This window comes from Achroia grisella, unplaced genomic scaffold (assembly GCF_030625045.1).
Source record: "Achroia grisella isolate CSIRO2021 unplaced genomic scaffold, CSIRO_AGI_Agris_v1 utg1314, whole genome shotgun sequence".
Taxonomy (NCBI): Eukaryota; Metazoa; Arthropoda; class Insecta; order Lepidoptera; family Pyralidae; genus Achroia; species Achroia grisella.
In genome coordinates this window covers 801910-819710 of record NW_026712619.1, presented here as the reverse complement: position 1 = coordinate 819710, position 17801 = coordinate 801910, and the positions used below count along the sequence as shown (strand labels likewise).

General features: G+C 39.1%; 1 protein-coding gene across 1 annotated transcript; it reads right to left on the bottom strand.

The window, feature by feature from the left end:
* Positions 1 to 163: 163 nt before the first annotated feature.
* LOC131855153 (NEDD8 ultimate buster 1) lies at positions 164 to 14103 on the bottom strand. The gene is made up of 13 exons (XM_059206399.1): positions 13877 to 14103; positions 12097 to 12356; positions 10757 to 10857; positions 10080 to 10186; positions 9170 to 9327; positions 8264 to 8457; positions 7715 to 7839; positions 6289 to 6443; positions 5137 to 5305; positions 4170 to 4259; positions 2560 to 2674; positions 1558 to 1639; positions 164 to 591 (listed from the first exon to the last, which is right to left on the bottom strand). The coding sequence occupies exons 1-13, from the start codon at positions 14000 to 14002 to the stop codon at positions 465 to 467; spliced, it is 1809 nt and encodes a 602-aa protein (XP_059062382.1). The 5' UTR covers positions 14003 to 14103; the 3' UTR covers positions 164 to 464.
* Between the last annotated feature and the right edge of the window lie 3698 nt (positions 14104 to 17801).

The following is a 17801-nucleotide window of genomic DNA, read 5'->3' as shown; positions in this document are numbered from 1 at the left end:
GCGCGGGAAAATAAAAGACTAGAAAAAATGGCTTCTTCTGCAGATATACTGATTAATTGTTGTGCTACTATTTCTAATTATTTCATCGTTTTGTAGCGCGGTGGTTTATTATTATATTTAAGACAAATAAAGATGATTACTATTACAAATAAAACAATATATACACACTGTATAAATATACCTTTATTTCTAACAAGTTTATATAATTTTAAGTAACATTATTTGTACTTAGGTAACACATTTAGGCACGTACTTACATATATTAAAACACACAGCTTCATAACAAAAACGTCACAAGTTGACTCTAAATCTATTTTAGATATTGCACTATATAATTTTCAACTTAAAGTAGAGAATACATTAAGCCACACACAATTTTGTGTGAAAAAATATAAATAAATAAATAAATTTCCTTAGTTCGATACAATATGGTTTAAAAAAAATAATTTCAATAACTTTCACGTTTACAAAAGAGACTTGTACTGCGCGAGAAACTCCTCTTCCTCAGCCAGCGAGGTATCCAAGTGATCGTCTTCTTCTGTCCTGATCGCTGATGATAGCCTCTTGAGTGCCAATTCACATTCTTCTTTGCTGTAAAACATTTTATTATAAGATTTTTTTTATACCACTATGGTGGCAAACAAGCATACGGCCCATCTGATGGTAAGTGGTTACTGTAGCCTATGGACGCCTGAAATATCAGGGGTGTTACGTGCTCGTTGCCGACCCTTAAGAAAACTTCTTGAAAACCCCATGCTGTAGTAGTGAGAAAACGTCGGCAGGTTATTCCACAATGTAAGTGTACGCGGGAGGAAGCTCCTCTGAAACCGCACTGTCCGAGACCACTTAGGTTCTAGCGTGTGGGGTTCAATTCCCTGTCGATAGCGAGCGGTGCTATGGATATAAAATGATGCACCCGATACAAAATAAATCATCATCATCATCATAATAAAAATAAATAAAATATAATAAATACACAATATTCAAAAACGATTTTATATTAAAATATGTTTTTTTTTCGAAACAGAATTTTATCTCCTTGTAAATACATAGAAACCTGGAATAATATTCAGTAATACAAATGTTTGCATCGTAGAGGAATCTACCCCACGACCTTCGGAAGTAAAGCGGTGTGCTAAATCGCTAGACCATTGCATTAAACTGTTGAGGCGCCACTGAAGCCGTCATAAGCATACAAAAATAAAACCTATAAAATATTATATGTGTTATACAGGGACTAGCTTATGACCGCGGCTTCGCTCGCTCCCCGTCCTTAGGGGTGGAATTTATCAAAATCCTTTGTTAGGGGATGCCTACGTCATTAGCTTTATGCATGCAAAGCCTCAGCCCGATCAGTTTAAAATGTATTAAGCGTATAATCCTTGCTAAAACTGCATTAAAATTTGTTGATTAATTTAAAAGATGTAAGTGAAAAGATAACGGTGACGATATTGTTTTATATACGAGTATATTATTAATTTTGATTATGATGCCCAAGTGTTAAGTGGAAGTCGATCATCGAATTTAGAACTCTAAGTCATGGTAGTAAGGTCTTACCGTTTATTTTTTCTGTGTGTCTTTTCTTTCTTCTTACTCGACGTCGCTGCGCTGGTGGATGGTTTCGCAGTATTTGCTGCAACTATAAAAAAATTGTTTCAGAAAAGTTTTGTTCAATTCAACTCCAAAAAGACACAAGTGTGCACGTTTATCGCTAAAAAGAATCTATTTATCGTATCTCCTCAGTTTCAAGACACTCTCCTTTATGTGAAGCCAAATCTCGAGGTCCTTGGCGTTGATATATCCAGTGACGTTCAGTTTTGCGGTCATTTGGAGACAAGGCTAAAATATTCTCAAAAAAGTTAGGTGTGCTCAGTAGAGTAAGACGGTATTTCACGGCGGCCCATCGCTTGCAATTATACAAGGCACAGATCCGGCCGCATATGGAATACTGTTCTCATCTCTGGGCGAGAGCACCACAATACCAGCTACTTCCATTTGACCGTATTCAGAACCGAGCAGTCAGAATCATTGGTAATCAACGTCTTTGTGACAGACTCGACCCATTGATTTTGCGGAAGTTCTTGCATCTGTGTGCTTTTTCTGCCGCATATATCACGGGGAGTGTTCTGAGGAATTGTTCGGATTAATACCAGCTGCTGAGTTTCACCACCGTACCACCCGCCAGAAACTGAAATACCATCCTGATCATCTGGATGAATGGCGGTCTTCCACAGTGCGGTTTTCCAGAAACTCTTTGCCAAGCACAACCATATTGTGTAATCACCTTCCAGAAATGGTATTTCAGAACCGATAATATTGAAACGTTCAAGAAAAGAGCGTATTCCTTTTTAAAATGCCGACAACGTAGTGGCAATTAACCTGGCGTTGCTGCTGTTAACCTAGGGTGCTCATGGGCGGTGGTAATCACTTACCATCAGGTGAGCCGCATGCTCGTTTGTCCCCTGTGTTGTAAAAATAACCATTTACCATCAGATGGTCTGTATGCTTAATAGCCACCATCATAGTAAAATAAATGAATGTTGATTGACGTTGACTGACCGTCACTGACGCGCCCTCCACCAGCCACGAGCACGTCGACCGCCTGGTCGACGTCATTGTTGGTCATCCGTAGAGCCGCCCGCGCCTGTTCTACGTCATATCCCATCGTTTCTAGCTACATACAAGGTGATAATTAACATTATTACGAATACTATACATTACATGATTTTTAGAATAAACTCCTTTAGCTCGTTACTCAATTTTACCCTTACTAATATTATAAATGCGAAAGTAACTCTGTCTGTCTGTCTTACCGATTTAAATGATTTGGTACACAGGTAGTCTAGAACCTGAGAAAGGACATAGGCTACTTTTTTATCAGAAAAAAGGGTTGTAAGGAGTTGAAAGGGGAGATGATAGGAATAGAATAGAATAGAAAATCATTCATTCAAATAAACTTACATTGAAGCACTTTTGAATAGTCATCACATTTTTTTTAATCTACCGCTCATTCGGAAAGCTGTCTCATCACAAGAAGAACGAGCAAGAAATTTGTGTGTTGCTCTTTTAAATAATTTTATTCTTACTTTACAATTTAAGTTTAACTTTGTGAATACAAACTACTTATTTCATTGAATTAGTGCTAATCGAGCACTAATTCAATGAAATAATCAAATAGAAAAAAATATTGAATACACAACTGGTTAAACAATTAATAAGAGGAAATCAGTCATAGTGATTAGAACAGACCAGTCCCTACAAGCAGCACCCGTTCACGAGTATGACGGATGAGGCAGCCATCACTGCGCTCGACCATATTTTAGGGAGTCCAATGACCGGGCCCACCACGCCGCCACAAGTCTGGACATTTTAGTGAGCATGACTACTCAAAACACTAGACCACGTCATAGCTACTCATAATTGTCATCTGGTTACATGGAAGTATCGATAATTTACGCGGTACATATACCGCAGTCGCGAAGTCACGGGTACGTCTAGTACTTAATACTAAGACTTCTAAACAAAGTCTATTCTCTCAATCACTCCTTTTCACTCCGCACTCTTATGTCATTCATTCATTCTTTCACACTTAGCAACGTTCACACTACAATTAATTTAAGGCGATATGGACGCGTCCATCCTATATCCTAAATAAGCTATCCTATATCCTGAAGCTGGTGTAAATATATAAGTTTGTTTGTAACTCTTTCACGTAAAAAGTACTGAACGGATTTTGATGAAACTTTACAGTAATATAGCTTAAGCATCGGAGTAACATCTGGGCTATATTTTTAATTGAAATTTAAACGGCTGAAAACGTGGACACAGGTAATGTATATATAAACAACAGAACAGAGCTGGCCAAACAGGCTCCTATTTCTCTGGCATTGAGTCTACTCAACGGTGTAGTTAGTCGCTTTCCAGATCTAGATATATTTACTTGTAATTTGCTGGAGTTTCGTAGGATGGCAGTAGATTATTTAGGTAGTATGTTAAATGGAGATTACGTATTATTATTATTATTATTGTTTTTTTTTTCTCTTTTGTTTTTCTTGTGTAATTAGTGTTTATAATTGTGTGTATTTGTATATCTTCCTAAGTGGGCATATTGGGACACTGTTAAGCTCACTTAGTACGATGTAAATAAATAAATAAATAAATAATGTTACCTCAGCAATCAATTTGTTGTCTGGCTCCACCAGGGAGGCTTCTGAGCTGGTTGGTCCCGTCTCCTCAGATGAATCCTCACTGTCAGCCAGCTATAACAATATATGTTAAAGTAAAAACAATTTTAAAAAGCTTCAATAATTACAGGTACTGTTAATCTGTTTTTTTGTAAAGGAAGAGTGTTTTAAATGAAACTGTGACCTCTTCTCATGAAGCGTTTATTGCAACAACTTAACGTTTTTTAAATTACATAGGGGTGGAGTATCCACCCTTTTTATTGGTACTCATATGTGTCGCGTGATGAGCGGTGCTTCTCACTGGTCGATTGACTGATGCCGTCATCGACGCTAGGTTTGACGTCGACCAGTGGTGGTTGAGGATGGCGCCTGTGACTGAGCATTATACTACTCACAGCAGATTTGCTACTACTGTTTTAACAGGTACAATAATGTTATTATTTACTACCTTTTACGCGCGACTTTGTGCGTAAATTTCTAAAATAAAATTAATCCAAGTTACTTCTTAAACGGCTTCAGTGGCCTAGCGGTTACACCGCCTTACTATCGACGGTCGCGGGTTCGATTCCTCGTATCGTTCATAGAGTTTGGGACTAGGTGGCACTACGTGAATTGTCCTGAGATATTTATAATAATAGAACACGGTAAGCAATGTAACACCAAACTTACTCACCTTTGCTCAGGAACGTCCCTATGTGTAGTTTCAAGTGTAATCAATAATTTTAAGTTAAAATTACGTTACGTTACGGAGCGTCTTTTTTCATCCAGTTCTTATTTTCGATTGTTTTTTTCTTCTTTATTCGATATTTAAGTGGCCACACGTTTATATTTGTGGTCAGTATTACCAAGCGCACTCTGCTTCAGTGAGCCAGTCGGTGATACAACCTGCTTAGACTAGGAATTTCGGAAACAGTTGTATTTTAATCGCAAGCAAGTTATAGAGAATTGGCACCTGTTCCGGCTGCTCCTGTATCAGCCTGACGGCCTCCGCCGCGTGGTTGTTGGAGGCGCGGAGGGCCCGGCTGGCCAGCCGCCGGGAGTACCCCATGTCCACCAGGCCCTCCACCAGCTGCTGCCTCACCGGCGTCCCATCGCGGCACAGGCCCAGTTTACGCTCCTCCCTGCAACATTATAAATTATGTGGCATTTCTAGTAGTTTCCCATACATCCCCTTGTCGCCGTCTTGGCGTGGACACGGTCTTTTGGAGGTTTCCCATACCTCCCCTCGTCACCCTTTTGGCAGGGAGATAGGGTTTAAAGATTTCTCATACATACTCTCGTCACCTTTCTGGCAGCGAAACTATCGCGGTCCCCGGCCGCCTCCCGCAGCCCCCTCGAGCCTCAGTACCTGGCCCGCAGCCGCAGCTGTCGGCGAGCGTCCCGCCTGGCGGCGAGCAGCAGGTGCGCCCGGTCGCGGTCCCCGGCCGCCTCCCGCAGCCCCCTCGAGCCTCAGTACCTGGCCCGCAGCCGCAGCTGTCGGCGAGCGTCCCGCCTGGCGGCGAGCAGCAGGTGCGCCCGGTCGCGGTCCCCGGCCGCCTCCCGCAGCCCCCTCGAGCCTCAGTACCTGGCCCGCAGCCGCAGCTGTCGGCGAGCGTCCCGCCTGGCGGCGAGCAGCAGGTGCGCCCGGTCGCGGTCCCCGGCCGCCTCCCGCAGCCCCCTCGAGCCTCAGTACCTGGCCCGCAGCCGCAGCTGTCGGCGAGCGTCCCGCCTGGCGGCGAGCAGCAGGTGCGCCCGGTCGCGGTCCCCGGCCGCCTCCCGCAGCCCCCTCGAGCCTCAGTACCTGGCCCGCAGCCGCAGCTGTCGGCGAGCGTCCCGCCTGGCGGCGAGCAGCAGGTGCGCCCGGTCGCGGTCCCCGGCCGCCTCCCGCAGCCCCCTCGAGCCTCAGTACCTGGCCCGCAGCCGCAGCTGTCGGCGAGCGTCCCGCCTGGCGGCGAGCAGCAGGTGCGCCCGGTCGCGGTCCCCGGCCGCCTCCCGCAGCCCCCTCGAGCCTCAGTACCTGGCCCGCAGCCGCAGCTGTCGGCGAGCGTCCCGCCTGGCGGCGAGCAGCAGGTGCGCCCGGTCGCGGTCCCCGGCCGCCTCCCGCAGCCCCCTCGAGCCTCAGTACCTGGCCCGCAGCCGCAGCTGTCGGCGAGCGTCCCGCCTGGCGGCGAGCAGCAGGTGCGCCCGGTCGCGGTCCCCGGCCGCCTCCCGCAGCGCGCCCCGCGCCTGGGCCCGCGACCAGCCCAGCTCCACCAGCGCGCACACTGAACTCTCGTCCACCTGCACGGGAGAACAACGTTAGTAATGGGGTATTATGACCCCGTTAGGTCGAACTTCCACGCTGCTCTACTGAGAAATATCATGAGTAATTACAGCTAACTCGATATCATCATCATCATCGCAGCCCGGAAGACGTCCACTGCTGGACATAGGCCTCCCCCAAAGATCTCCACGACGATCGGTCCTGCGCTGCTCGCATCCAATGCCTTCCAGCGATCTTGACCAGATCGTCGGTCCACCTTGCTGGAGGCCTTCCCACGCTGCGTCTTTCGGTCCGTGGTCGCCACTCGAGGACTTTATTGCCTCAACGGCCATCTGTCCTACGAGCTATGTGCCCTGCCCATTGCCACTTCAGAGTCGCATTTCTTCAATTCTTCTTAACTTTATGCTATTGATTTACTTTTGACACGACACAGAAACAGTACATTAATAAGTGATAGAAAGAAAGAGCTAATACTATCCGCTTACTCGAAATAAGCGACAACACAAAGAAACCGAGAGCCGACACTATAGGTTTCCGAATATAGAGACCTTTCTTTATAGTACAAACACAACTCCATAGATTACAAGAATAAACTTATACGCACGGAGGAAGGGATAGATAATGGAAATGGACTTTAAACTTATGATGTAATAGAGCTTATTTATCAATGGCGAAATTGTCACTTAATTAAATATCAGCAGCTAACAAGTACCCCACCACAATACCACCAACTGACAATTTTATTTATACAAAACCTTAGGAATATTATAAATCCAAAACTTTGTGAGTATGGGTGAATGTTTATTACTCTTTCAAGTAAAAACTATACAACGTATTATGATAAAACTTTACAGTAATATAGTTTGTACATCAGAACAATACATACGCTATAGTTTAAAAAGATATTATATAAATTGAGGGAAATATAGTGAGAAATATGAAATAAGCGTGTACTATTAGCTGACGTATACATTGTAATACACCACGCCACAGACAACCGACTGTTCTTTATCTTCAATTATAGGTTTAATTATGATATCATAGTAATTTACACCAGGTAGAAATGACAGATTTTTTTTTTCCTAAAAGAAAATTCCCCAACCCAACCTCCTACCTGTCAGACAGGAGTTGGCCTTCAGCCGCTCAATAAGTCCTTCCTTTGGTTTGTAGTGCCATCTGCACTCGCCCTCTATCGTCCGGGGAAGCTGTAAAGGACAGCTGCAGCCAACAGCATTAGAGTAGTCCGAAAAGAACGAAAGAAGTTTAGGGTTTAGCGCATCTTACTCACCCTTAACAAATTAAGTTCCGACTCCGCTTTATCCAGCAACTGCCTGGCTTCAGCCCTCTTGTTCTGATGATACGCTACGATGCCTTGCAGTAGGTACAGTCGCATCAGCAGCACTCGCTCCGCAGCTAAAAGAGTTCACTTGTAATTATAGAAATTACAGACCAACAGCCAACAGTTTCCTTGCCATTATATATTAAAATTACATACCAAGAAATCCCTTGCCATTATAAAAATTACTTACCGAGAGTTCCCTTGCCATTTTAAAAATTACAGACCAACAGTTCCCTTGCCATTATAAAAATTACATATCAAGACTTCCCTTGCCATTATAAAAATTACATACCAAGACCTCCCTTGCCATTATAAAAATTACATACCAAGACCTCCCTTGCCATTATAAAAATTATATACCGAGAGTTCCCTTGCCATTATAAAAATTATATACCAAGAGTTTCCTTCACTTCCGCTATCCTCAGTTGCCGTTCACCATCTGAAGAGGATGGAATTTCAGCTCGTTTGTTAATCTAATTAAATAAAAAAAATAGTCACCAAGAGTTCCCTTAAGTTCGGGCGTCCCCTGCCGCTCCCCGTATATCCTGTAGAGCGCGGCCTGCGCGCGCTGCAGCCGCGCCGCCGCGTCGGTGGCCGAGGAGAGGCTCTGCAGGCACAGGTAGCACCACGCTATGTCCAGCTGCAGCGCCGCGTAGTTGTCCACGGACTTCAAGATTGATGAACTGCACTCACTGTATACACTCGGCTTTATATTAGTTTGTTCGTGTCTTTTAAAGCGTCGTGGCTTATTGGTTACGACGTCAAAAGGTCGTGAGATCAAAGCTGGTTGACACTTGTAACTTCGTGTAAATGTAAATTGTATTTGTTCAAATAGCATTCATTCGGATCGTGTTACGAGGTGAATAAAGTTTAAATAAATAGTAATAAATCTAATATCATTGTCGGGATTAATTCAATATTTTCTCGCTAGATGGCGCTACGTGTACTTTTTTTATATACTAATACAGTTTCCTAGTTTCAGTGGTGATTCATTTTATAATTAGAAAAAACAGTAATTAGATAGTTCATAGTGGTCCTTCGAGCCGGATGTTGTTATGTGATTAATTAAAAAATCTCCTGTTTTTTTTCGAACTACTGTAATGCTGTTGGCCGCAGCTAGCCTTATAGCTTCACCGGACGATAGGGGCCAGTGCAGATGGCACTCCAAACCCGGGAAAGGACGAGCGGCTGAAGGCCAACTCCCGCCTGACGGATACGACTTTAGTCTGAGGGCACCGCTAGGGGGTCCAACCTCGGCTCAGGCCGTCGTAACATCGGTCCCCGTTTGAATTGGACGGGGGATCGATCGGATGGGTCAAGCAAGTGTCGTCATGAATTACTGACATTATTTGTCAGGAAATAGGAGTTCTAAGTAAAGAGAGACCTAAAAACAAAGCAACTCACCTGAGCTGTCGGTCGGCCTCCAGCAGCAGCACGAGCGCGAGCGCGTGGTCCCTCAGGCGGGCGGCGGCGCGGCCCCGCTCGTGCAGCGCCAGCCCCACCAGCAGCGCGCGGCGGGACTGACCCGGGATCTCCACAGGCTTGCCGGACTGGTCCTCCAGCTGTACACGTAACCATATTCCTCACCTTTAAAGCCTTAAGAGATAAACCAGTATGACCAAATGAGTAGCGACAGGTCGTGGCTGGCGGCAAGATCCTTCTATGAGGAAGTTATCTCACGGTAGGAGGCTTCAGAGAGGGAGCGGAAATCTTGATCCTTCCGCTTCACTAATACGCTGCAGAAGAGTCCGGCCTAGAGGCAGAAGCGTACCCTAACTTCGCCCCATTTCTATCCCCCAATGGGCCGGGGCGCTTCTTTGTGGTAGGCAGCTCACTACTCAAATACGACACCCATGACTAAACCCTTTTTCATAGCTCGCATCCTGGCCGTCAGGGATAGGAGTTCAAGGATATTCATAGGAGTGATGGTTTTTATCTCCCCAAGATAGTGTGTAAACTTTCCAAAGGAGATATTTCGTTTAAGCATGAGTGGGCTACAACCACATAGGCTGGTAGTCGTAGTATATTTTTGTTATGCATATCCTAGGTTTATCATATGTTTATTCAATTTGCAGTGTCCACTGAGGGCCCTAATTGCCTCTTACAACTTACTTAGAATGGAAAAGTCATATTATGTTCTTGCTCTATCACCATATAAACCTTTATCTACATACCTTAATGTAATCGTCATGCTCAATTAATGTCAAATCAAATTTGACATTAATTGAGCGTGGTGTGCCGCAAGGTTCTATATTGGGCCCATTATTGTTTCTTCTTTTCACTAACGATTTGATTACATTCATTATCTACATACCTTAATGTAATCGTCATGAGCATATTTTGAGAGCAGCGCAGCATCTTCTTTGGTGGACTTCATCTCCAAATACATATTATCCTCCTTCTGTATCTCATCTGGGGTTTCTGGAATGACAATTTTCTCTGTAATTCTGTTCAATGAATCTCATAATGGATATGACATTTATATTGAGTTACAATATGTGTTTACCCTGTTAAGTTGTTTGATTTCTAAATTGTTTGGCTGACAATGGAGTTTTGAATATAATTTAAGTAAAATCCTATAAGCAGTTATATATTATACTAGTAGACCTGGCCATGCATTGCTTTGGCTAAGGATCTTGAATAAAATAATATTGCGACTATAATTTGAGATGTAAGCTATCCTATCTTTCAAGTTGGATCAATCAATCGCACACAATGAGCAAATCATATTTGCAATCGGTTCAGTAGTTTAGGAGTCCATTGCGGACAAACAATGTGACATATAATTTCTATATGTACTATATATATAAACCTTCCTCTTGAATCACTCCATCTATTAAAAAAATACTGTTTCCAAATCTGTTGCATAGTTTTAAATATTTAAGCATACATAGGGACTGACAGACAGCGACAACAACTTTGTTTTATACTATGTAATGAAGATATATATAATATATATTATATTCCATGATAGTTAAATGATATACATACTAGCCATAATAAGGGCCATGATTTGTACTCCATTCTTGATGCCCTGCTCCTCCAGGGTCGAACTTGGCTTTATAACTTTACCATTGAAGATTAACTTTATTCTGTAAAGAAACTACAAGAGTTACATATTTTTGTAAGAGTTTCTAATGATATTTAAAAAGAGGTTTCTACAACTGTAATATTGATATAATGAATTAAAAATTGTGTTACCCAAATAACTAATCTTGAATTCAGCACAAAATTATAACAATATTGTGCATGTGGTTTCACCCACGTTAAATTTAGATATATAAATTTCAATAAAAAATATAGCCTATGTATTATTCTGATACATAAGCTTTATGACTGTAAAGTTTCATCAAGATCCGTTCAGTACTTTTTGCGTGAAAGAGTTACAAACATCTATACTCACAATCTTTTGCATTTGTAATATTATTAAGATATACCATCAATCCCTTTCATAATAATATTCATTAAGAAAATTAGAACACCTTTGTCAAAAGATAAGTGGAAATTTGATCTTCCTTAAAACCTTCATGGGATCATGAATCATGAAATGTAAATGATAAAGCTAGCTACTGTACAATAATGTACAACTATATTAAGGAAAAATAATGAACATTGATTAAACTTCTTGCTTTTGCAATAGCCTATGCTAGTAGTCACTCTATTCTCCTAAATATTAATTTAAAAATGAATCTGTATTGTTAAGTATGTAAATTATGGGTAGTTTGATTATTATTTGTAAATTGATTTATGTGAGGGTTAAGTACCCTAATGTAATTATGATGAATATTAAATAGTTTTGCTTCCAATCTCAACCAAGTTGTATCTTTTAAAAAGAATACGAGCTGAGTTTCTTCTCAGTTGTTCTCATTTCAAAATCATTCCGAACTGATGGTAGATTTGACATATCATAAGAGTCTGTAATAGACCTACATGTATAAATATATTTATGAATTTGAAAGGAACTCTCATGACAATTGGAGAACAATGTATTTATACAAATAAAATACAATACATATTTCATACTAGCTGTTCCCGTGACTTCCTCCGCATGAAATTTAACATTTTTTTTTCTAAAATAAAAGTACCCTAAATTACTCCTTACTATATCAGCTACCTGCCAATAAAAGTCCCGTCCATCCGTCAAGCCATTTCAGATATCAGCTGGAACAAACAGCCCGACAGACAGACAAAAACAGTAAAAAATGTTATTTTGGTGTATGTATCGTATTGATATTCATATGCATGTAGTAAAAAATGGTTATTTCAATATTACAAACAAACACTCCAATTTTATTTATATGTATAGACTGTAATAAAGTAACAGAACTCACCTAATTTCCAATATTCCAATATCCTGTGCCACTGTTGCAATCAGATCACTGCCCATAACATCCAACTTTTTCTGCACCTTCAATATCTTAGGCCTTTCACCGGGGACTGTTGCTTTGATCCTGAGGGTAGCAAACCCTGTCTCCTTGAACTCTTCATTAGCCTTTGACCGATCAACGGAGTGGAGTTGTAATTCATGTAACCCTTGTAGGACAGTGTCGATATTTATGGATAGTGTTGTTGAGTATTTGTTGGCCAGTTCCTGTAATTAAAATGTATAGCAATTAAATTTGTTGAGGGTTTAAAACTTCCATAATACATATTAATTTCTTTATAATACAACTAGCTGTATCAGCCACATGAGAGACTTCATCCACATGGAATAATGACCCTTCTTTTTTTATTATCTAAATTGATTTTGGAGTATTTGTCTCCAAACATGTCTACCTAATCTAATTATATTAAACCTAATAATAACAAATTTATCACTATGATAGATTTAATCTTATTGTCTATTTAAATTAGTGCTAGTTGGTAGTTTGTATTCACAGGTTTCGACTTGTAGAATGTGAACTTACAAAGATTATTTTAACAAGAGACACACAAGTTTCTTGCTCATTCTTCTTTTGATGAAACAGCTTTCCGAATGAACGGTAGATTAAAATATTGTTATGACTATTCAAAAGTGGTTTAATTAAGTCTATTTCAATAAAGGAATTTCTATTCTATTCTTAAAAATATTAAATAAAAATTTAATAATTTCAGATAGAGTGGGATATTATTATCTAATTAGTTTTATCAGTACACACAAACAGTGCAATATCAGAAGAAGAGGCATGTAGTCCATGTTCTATATCTTCATTTGGGATAAGTCCACCAATATACAGCTTATTTTTTAAGAACATTGTATCCTTAATTATTTTAAATGTATTCACTAGTGTTACAAACAAACAAACCCACAACAAAGTTGTTGATTTCAAAAGTTTTAATAAATACTTCTCAAACATGTTGTGAGTAATAAAGTCCAGATCCGATAAGATCCAGCACTTACTGATAGAATAGTAAGCTTGCATAGCACTTATAATTATTTAGGCAGTAGGCTATATTAGGCAAACTATCATATCCTATTTTATTTTAACATATTATATAAGAGTAAAATGTTTACAAATTTCCAATATCATATTTATTTATATTTGATCAACAGCTTAAAAATCAGTTTCAAGCTACTAGCTTTTAAAATTAACGCTAAAGAAAATGCTATAGCAGCAGATAATGGCAGGAGTTGCAGGCTAGTAGAGTAATAGGTTTTAGATAAATACAGTAGTTATATATACATATATATTGATTAAATAAATAAATATATTCAAGCTATATTATATTACACAAGTCTTTCTATCAACACTTTTTTATCCTTATATATTTTGAATTCATTAGGAATGCTATTTCTTATTTTCAAGTGGCTCCACTGAAAATCAGCGCTGTAGTGACACGCTGCGGCACCAGCTGAGTGGAAGCCTTTTCAGCATAGTGAATTATTAGTTTTTAAGTTTTCTTTTTTACTCTGTACTCTTTTTTATGCTGAATAAATGATTATTATTTTTTTTTTTTGGGAGCGCAATATCTGCCCTACAATGGGACATTAATGTCAGGATTATTCAGATTTGTTTTTCTCCTATAACGGCATTACAAGAAATCCGAAGTAAATAATGTCTCATTTAGTGGAAAAGGAGGGATTCAGGAGTTACCTAATAATATACAATAGTCGATAAACCTTTTGTTTACCTGCAAACTTTGTGATATTCCATTGTCTGATTCTGTGTAAGGAGGTTCCCATAACTTCACTTTATCCTCGTTGAGTTTAGCACGAAGTTTTATTAAAAGATCTTCGTGTTGCAAATTGGTTTCCATTTCTCAAAATACCTTCTGGACGGATTCAAGGTAATGAGTTTGCAAAAATAACAATTACAATTCTTTTTGTGAACGTACGAAAGCAAACAAAACAATGATATTTCGAAATCATTTCAGTGATGTCAAATGTCGGATGTCAATGTCAGTGTTATGGGATGTCAATCGATGACGTATTAGTACAGTCACCATAGAACAGATAAGAAGATACTACCAAAGACAATGGCTGTATAGGCTGAGTCCTTTTGCCTTTCCCTGAAATCGAACAAACCGATCCAAAAAAAAGAGTAAGAAGAGAACGGGTAACGTGTACTACCGAAGACAACGGCTGAATGGCTTCTTCCCTAAGATGTGAAAATCGAACAAAAAAATAAACACATAAAGTAGTAAATCAAACAAAAAAAAAGTCTATAATGGGCATATCCAACTAAACTATAATGGAATGGTTAATAATGTAAAAAGAATTTAAGTCTTATCTGTAGGATATAAATTAGCTTCAACATCATTTAATATAAATGGTTGGAAAATGCTAATCACAACATGTCTTACGGCCCACCTGATGCAAAGCGTTGACTGTTTGCCACTAAATAGGTTTTAAAATTACGTGTCATTAGGTTAATGTATTATTTGCTTGCTTGAATAAATATCGGTACTACATGTTTAATTTTTGGTATGATTTAAGGATTGGTACAGGTTGATTACGTTTTGTTATTACATTTTGGGATGTCAGATATTAATAAACATAAATAATAATAATCTTAGGACAATTCACATAAGACAGCCAAAGCTTGTGTAATGGGTAGGTACTAGATAACTGATACAAGTACATAGATATATTTTTTTATCGGAAATACGTACATATATATTATACATAGATATATGTTTATATATGTGCCGTGTGAGGAATCGAACAATAATAGATTAATTGTCTATAGTGTTAGTTACAATTTCTAAATTTAATTATCTATTCCATTGCCCTTTCCAACTTTCAAACAATTAAAAAAAAAAGATCTATAGATTTTTCAGCCGAAACTAATTGTCGAGTTATTCAGTTTATTATTTTGAATGTACACCAAATAGCACAAAAATGCCTTTAGAGTGTATTTAGCTAAATAAATCCATCGTAGTCAAGGCAGATCAGAAGCAGCACCCATTCACTAGTATCACGGATGGCATTGCGTTCAGTCACATTTTAGGGAGCCCATTATCCGGCCGCACCACGCCGTCACATCTCTAACCTCTTTTGATATACGTTTTTGAATTTAATTTAGATAATAATAAGAATTAGTTTTGTATACCACATATGGCGAGCGAAAATGCAATTTTTAATTCAATTTCACGGCCATAGTACTTTAAGTATTTTATTAAATTAATAGTCGTACTTTTCAGTTTATTGTTCATAGAGAAACTGTAGTTGTACGTAATTGTTTGTAGGATTTAAAATGACAGCTCTAGTTTGGATTATAAGTAAGTGACTATCGGACTAGTTTTCAATGATAGATATGTACATAGATAAATGCTTTATGACGACCTCGGTGGTCTAGCGGTCTAGCACACTGCTTTACGTCCGATGGTCGCGGGTTCGATTCCTCGCACGGCACAAACATTTGTATTCATGAGTATGATTGTTTGTATCGGTCTGAGTGTTTTCTATGTATAATATGTATGTATTTACAAGACAAATCTATGTGTTTGTATCAGTTATCTAGTACCCATAACTCAAGCTTAACTTGGGTCTAGTAGCCAGGGTACAAAAGTAGCCAGCCAAGCTCCTCCCAAAAGCGCAGAAGTCTCCTGGTGCCTTCACAGGCTTCATGAAGCAACCTCACCGTTCCGAGGATCTGTTTTCGTTGTGTGGCTACTGCAAGCACTCCAGGATTATGTGAGCCGCCGTTTCTTCGGCTTCAAAGCAGCCCTGACAAAGGGGACTGTCTGTAGCACCTATTGTGTACAGGTGTTTATTTAAGAGACAGTGGCCCGTTATTGTCCCTATCATTATTTTGAGGTTATGCCTATCCAGTTTCAATGGGCTTTACAAAAGAAATATTCTCAATTCGTTTGTAAGAGATTGCTTTGAGCCTTTTGTTTGTATATTTTTCTTTTTTGTATTTTTTTTTATAGAGAACAATGAGTTTTATTATTCTTATTATCTATATATATATATATACTAGCTAAACCGGCAAACGTTGTTTTACCTTAAAATAAAAAAAAAATTAGGGGTGGACTACCCCTAATATTTAGGGGGATGAAAAATATATGTTGGCCGATTCTCAGACATACTCAATACGCTCACAAAATTTGATGTTAGTCTCGCTAAAACTCGAGATCGGCTGAACCGATTTGGCTAATTTTAGTCTTGAAATATTCGTGGAAGTCCAGAGATGGTTTAAACGGTGATACAATATGAAAAAATTGCATGGAGCATAGTAAAAACAACAATTTTATTTTCCCATAGAAACTGTCGAATTTATTGCGTAACTAAACTTTAAAACTCCTTTATCTCGATGGTGTAGTGGTTTCGGATACTGCCTTACGTCTAATGGGCGCGAGTTCGATTGCTCGCACGGTACAAATATTTGTATGTATGGTTTAAAAAAATGTATCTTAGCAGTTGTCTAATATCCATACGAATTCATTAATAAAAAAATGCATAGCATTTGGCAGTTCTATAGTACCCATAACACGAACTCTGTTTAGCTTGGGACTAGATGGCGTTATGTGAATGTCCTGAGATATTATTATTATTACGATTGGGTCATATACCTGGAAATTATAAAATAATCCCAATTTAAGATATTTATTCACAATATCATTATATATTATTGCTTCATTTAACTTTCTAATTTCATTCATATAAAATGGAAGTTGATTTATGAAACACTTTGTGGCACTCACAAAATTAGGTGGTGTTTCTTTTTGTATAGTCCATTGAAGGTTTTCATGTGGTTTTCATTAAATATAAATACAAGCAAGTTGAATAGAAAACATGTAAATTGAATTATTGATTGTTTGTTTAGTGGACTGTAGTTACGATATTAATTATCACTAACTTTTGCCCGCAGCTTCGCTCGCGTTAATTTATCCCTTTAGCGGTGGAATTTATCAACATCCTTTCTTAGAGGATGCCTACGTCATAGTAGCTTTATGCATGCAAAGTCTTAGTCTGATCGGTTTACAATTGACAAAGTTTCATACAAACTTTCATCCCTTATTTTATCCCCTTGGGGGTTGAATTAATCAAAATCCTTTCTTAGCGGATGCCTACGTCATAACATCTACCTGCATGCCAAATTTCAGCCCAATCCGTCCAGTGGTTTGGGCTGTGCGGTGATAGATCACTATGTCAGTCACCTTTGAGTTATATATATTTAGACTAGTTGAAACGCACAACTTCGTCTGCATCGAAACTTACTTAACATTTGTTATTATAATAACATTACGTAATATCTACATTATTTAAATTATTAACCGGGTCTTAACATGAATATTTTTTAAAAATTAACTATTACGTAATATCTTTTTATATTATAGCCTATGAGTTATCATTGCATAGTATAAAACAAAGTCGCTATCGCTGTCTGTCCGTCCCTATACATAGCTTAAACCTTTAAATCTACGCAACGGATTTTAAAGCGTTATTTTTTAATAGATAGCGTGATTCAAGAGGAAGGTTTATATGTATAATACATGTACACCCGGGCGAAGCCAGGGCGAGTAGATGGTGGTAATATATAAGGTATATTACTGGAAAGTTTTATCAAAATCCGTTTAGTAGTTTTTGCGTGATAGAGTAACAAACATC